General features: G+C 38.6%; 1 protein-coding gene across 1 annotated transcript in view; it reads left to right on the plus strand.

Moving 5' to 3' along the window:
• Positions 1-4,057, plus strand: part of LOC118425722 (RING finger protein 215-like) — a gene marked incomplete in the record, with an annotated part of 18,920 nt that extends 14,863 nt beyond the window's left edge. Inside the window, 3 exon segments of the mRNA XM_035834774.1 lie at positions 2,637-2,777; positions 3,081-3,183; positions 3,633-4,057. Of these exon segments, the coding sequence (XP_035690667.1) occupies positions 2,637-2,777; positions 3,081-3,183; positions 3,633-3,667 (279 nt within the window).
• Between the last annotated feature and the right edge of the window lie 1,440 nt (positions 4,058-5,497).

Consider the following 5,497-nt stretch of genomic DNA (forward strand, 5'->3'; position numbering starts at 1 on the left):
TGATTAGACTTAGAGTTTCAACAGTCATGTGCTGTGTGCCAGTTGACAGCGAACTTCATGCTACGTGATGTTTTACATTGCTTGGACCTTCTTTCCTACAGCGGTGCTTCTACAAAATATTTAGACTGTAACACTGAGTCCCACATGTTTTATAGAATAGAATTTGACGCAGAACAGCGTTTTTTGCTGGGTATTTTTCTTGAAACATGTCCGTGGGAATATCAGCGAGGCGGCGACGTAGGGATATCAGACCATCAACAAAAGTCGCACGGCGGCTAACGGCGCAGCGAAGATACTAGCGCTATAAATAAGCGCTTCAACTAAGGATGGCAACCCGTACAATATTTTTGTATACTGTTGAGCTAAGTAAAGTTTGTTGTTTATGAGGTTTTAGTTGTCTTTGAAGCTTTGACCCGAAATATTTTAAAGTCAAACTGCTGAAGAGAAGTAAGTGACTGCTACGATTATCGTAGATATGGCCCTAAAAAAACTGATAAAAGAAGCCTTCTCAATAGTCTAAAATGCAAGAGCTTCCGGGGGGGCTTCGCCCACCTGGGTCCCCCCCACAGTGGCCCTGCCCCTGGACCCCGCCAGGGACATTCGGCGGCCCCCGGACCCCTGTCCGACGCTTTGAAAAAATCCTGGCGAGAAGTCTGTACGGCCTGAGTCTTCAAGTTAACGTATTGTGTGGTCCCGCTTATAAATATCAATTAGCCTTCGCTTTCCTCTTCGCTGATTGGCTGAACCATTAATTGAATCAACTCTTCCTGCCGGCTAGACGCAGGTGCAGATGTCGGCTCTGTAGGGTGAACGTCCGAAAGGTCATGGCATGGAGAACGAAAGAAAACCAATTTCCCCTAAAAAAAGTGCTGTAATTAAGCCTTTTACAGTACTTTATGCCAAAAATTTTACTTGGATCATTTTACCAACTATCTTATGCCTATCTATACCAAATGTTACTCATACCAGGGTACAGGGGTGCAAAATATACCGTTATAAGACCGTCAACAACAGTCGCACGGAGCTAACAGCGCAGCGAAAATACCATCGCTAGCGTTTCAACTTCGGATAACAAGTTATAAGTACTGTTGAACTCAGTAACGTTAAAGTTTGTTTTTAGTTGCCTTTGACGGTTTGACCTGAAATAGTGTTACGCTAAACTCCTGAAGAGAAGTTAAGTGACTGCTGCGATTATCATAGATATGCCCCTAAGAACTGATACAATATAAAGCCTTCTGAATAGTCTAAAATGCGAGAGCCTTAGGCCGGCTTCGCTCTCCCTGGCGGGAACACTGCTATATACGGGATCATGAGGCCCCGCTTATGAATATTAATTAGCCTTTGGCCTCCTCTTCGCTGATTGGCTAGGTCTTTGATTCAATTAACTCTCCGGCTGACGCGCACAGGTGTGGCTCTGTGCGGGGTCACGGAAGGTCACGTCAGGAGGCCAAAGAAAACAAATTTCCCCTCAGAAAAGTGCCAAAATTAATCATTTTAAAATTTTTTATGTCAAAAATTTTACTTGAATCTTGTTACCAAGTATCTAATGCCTATCTATACCAAATTTCAGGTCATGTAATTGTAATACCAGGGTACAGGAGCCAAAAGTGTCCTTTTTTGGTCAAAAATTGGCCAAAAATCGCAAAAATAAGCATTTTGTTGCACTGTACACCAGAAGTGTTATTGAATTTATATGAAGGGATTATCAAGGCACATCTGTGTCAAATTTCAGCTCATTCGGTTGCAATACCAAGGTACAGGAGCCAAAAGTGTCCTTTTTTGGTCAAAAATTGGTCAAAAAATCGCAAAAATAAGCATTTTGTTGTACTGTACACCAAAAGTGTTATTGAATTTATATGAGGGCATTATCAAGGCACATCTCTGTCAACTTTCAGCTCATTTGGTTGTAATACCAGGGTACAGGGGCCAAAAGTGTCCTTTTTTGGTTAAAAATTGGTCAAAAAATCGCAAAAATAAGCATTTTGTTGTACTGTACACCAAACGTGTTATCGAATTTATATGGGGGCATTATCAAGGCACATCTCTGTCAAATTTCAGCTCATTTGGTTGTAATACCAGGGTACAGGGGCCAAAATATACAGTTTTTGTCTAAAATTGACCAAAAAATCTCAATAAAATCATTTTAGAGGCAGATATGAAAAAAATGGGAAAAAAGCATCAAGGTATTGGCCCACTCTACCCCTGTGCCGAATTTCAGGTCATTCGGTCCAGGAACGGCGGAGATGAATCACTTTGAAGATTTGACAGGAGAAAGAAAGAAAGAAAGAAAGAAAGAAACATTACGAATACAATATATTTCACCATACTATGTATGGCTGAAATATAACAAATGGTAGAGGAAAGATGTTGGCATTGGTTGACAACTAAGAAAGAAAACTGCATTGGGCTAATCACAAAGTCAGTAAAGCCCTGATGAAGATGACAGATGGTCATCGAAAAATTCATAGTTGTTCATCAAGGACTTTGTGATTAAGTATTTTACCAACCTGATGAAATTATTCACTGATGCATTCAGCTAGTTGGAAAATGTGAATTTGTGGGCAAATTGACCCCATAAAGATTGACGACAAGATAAGAAAGTTTTTTGCACCAGCGTATTCTTACCTTCCCTACAGACAGCGCTCCAGAGACTGGCATCTGATGCCCTGTCCAGAATGCGGGTGAAAAGATACAAACACTTCCACAGAAGGAGGCATGATGGGGAGAAGGAGAAGGATGCGTGTGCCGTCTGTCTGGACCACTTTTACCCAGGACAGGTCGGTACTTCGTATAGAAGGGAACAGATGTGAACAATATGAAATGGAGATGTTATTTTTTTTGGAGGGGTGCATGGGTGTGTCTGCATGTGTGTGTCTGTCTGTGTCTTTGTGTTTCTGGATTTTTGTAGTCAGCATAACCCAAGAACCTCTTGATGGATTATCATGATATTTGGTATGGAAGCAGGTGTTGTGAAGACAAAGGTCAAGGTGGATTTTTGTCCTCAAGTATGTGACCTTGGTACTGCAGCAGGACTTCCAGTTTTTGTATCTTTTGACCTGGTTTTTCTTGTTCTTGCTCAGGCTGTGAGAGTTCTACCATGTTGCCATGAATTTCATCGGAAGTGTGTAGATTCCTGGCTCATTAAAAAGCGGACCTGTCCTTTGTGTACTTTTAATATATTAGGTAAGTAAGTGAATTTTGATTACAGTATGGTGTAGATGTACATTAATTTTGTACTTATTTGGACCTATCCATGATGCATGAAACTTTAAATCTAGTGTGAATGTTTGCATTTTTGTTTTTACCTTTGACAAGATGGTTAACTTTTCGGTGCCATGTGTCTTTATTGTCTGTCTGTGGACAGCTGTGGATGGATCCTTATGATACATGTAATATAATATGTTATATTATGGTAGGTAGCCAGGGATTGGGACAACAAAGTTCTAGTTAGTTCAATAATGTACCTCCTAGCAGCATTCTGTGGTACTGCATCAGAACTTCCTGTTTTGATATCTTTTGCTATATAGCTGTTCTCTATTCTGTACATGCACTTTTGAACCTGTGCCTTGTTCATCACATCCTTGAGGAAATTCCTCTAACAGTATTTTTTTTGTCCTTGTTGTCACTTACAGATAAACAGGAAGGCTCCTGCCTACTGGAAAACTGATACCATATCGTCTTAGGAACCTCAGCAATGTCTCTTTTGTTTTTTCAAATTTGATGTAGGGATAGTGTGGATGCTAAGGTCATACAAGATTAAATGTTTCCAAACCAGGACCTGGCCAGGATGTTTGTGGGATTGAAAAATGAAAGTGTATATCAAGAAATACACACAAATTATGCTCATGACTAATCCTTTTTATGTTTTGAGTGTTTTGTTGCATTTTATGTAACATTATACTCTTCATTCCCACAATTGCAGCCTGACTGGTCAGATGCTGATGTTTGAAGTATGACCCTGGCTGTTGTTACGAAGAATGATCTTTGAAGTACTAATTACAACTTGAATGTAAGTTCATCTGTGACGGTACAATGTAGTTAACATAATGATACAATCTTTAAGACTTTATATCCGTACAAACTTCCCTCAACCGAGACGGGGGCCGATACCGACTGTCAAGCACCTTTGACCCTTTACTGATGTCACACTTCTGTTCCGGAAGGTTTTGGGTCATTACAACTTGAGAAGGATCAGAGGACTGATCGAAAGCTTGTTGGTAAGCGCTTTATTTTGTGTACAGATATAAAGTCTTAAAAATTGTATCTTTACAGTACTAATTACAACGTTAACCCAGATTTAAGACTGTACCACACCAGTCAATAATATATATCGTCAAAGAGCTCTTGTTATTCATACACAAAAGGGCTAAGGACCACAGGTTGCACATAAAAATGTAGAAATGCAGAATAAAAACAGAGACAATCATGCATTTGACAGATGCATATATGCAGCCACTGTCACATTGGTTAGATCGCTAATGGTCAATCCTCTCATTGGAGAATTAACGCTGGTTCACCTTTATCCGAGGGTAACCTATATTCGTTGTTTGTAAGAAAAAACGTTAGGAGCATGAAGTCGACAGACGGTGGTTTGAAATCGGAACATTTTGAAAATACTGCAAATTTGAAACCACTGTCCACAGACTTAATACTCCTAAGTGTGCTGTTTTTAAAGACAACGGATAAAGGTCACCCCACGGATACAGGTGAACTAGCATTACTGATTGTGATGGACAGTGTATTTGTGCCAAACCAAATAAAAGACAATACATCCTATTATCAAAAACTAATATATAATCTTAATCTTAAATTGTTGTGTTCCTGGTGTAATACTTGTATACAAAGAAATCAACATATGAACATCAAGAAAGCATAACATCTTTGGGGAATCTTTTTATGTGAGGTGTGAAATAGAACGTGAAATAGAGGACAAAAAAGACAAGAAACTTTTAAGCTTGTACCCTTTGTTGCCACTTGGGAACATAAATATTTTATTACCTCATTTTTACCAGTGAAATTTTTTCAGTTTGCCAAAAAATTACTATGTCAGTTGACACTGTAACTGGACTGTAACAAGGTAAGAAATGTATTTATTGTGATACTAATCTGTAAGAGATATTTAAGTCATTAGATCACTTTATTGGTGACAATGATAAACAAATGTACATATTATTCATAGGTATGTATGACACATTTTAACATATTCCTCTCATAAAGTTAAGCAGACAGTAACATACAAGCTTGGCAATGAAGAACATGAAGAACTATTATTTAGAAATGTTCTACTAGCCTAATAAAAGTGTAAGTATCTTATTAATCGATTGATTATATCAGAATACATATTTACACAACAAAAAGTTCAGAGAATTTTGTCGACTACAAGATGAATATACAAAATCTTAAAATTTTACCCAGGTCTTGACAATATAGGCTGACAAACATGAACCTGTAATATCTTGATATCATGTATAATCGTGGGCTAAATATGTCATTATCT

This window comes from Branchiostoma floridae, chromosome 11 (genome assembly GCF_000003815.2).
Source record: "Branchiostoma floridae strain S238N-H82 chromosome 11, Bfl_VNyyK, whole genome shotgun sequence".
NCBI lineage: Eukaryota > Metazoa > Chordata > Leptocardii > Amphioxiformes > Branchiostomatidae > Branchiostoma > Branchiostoma floridae.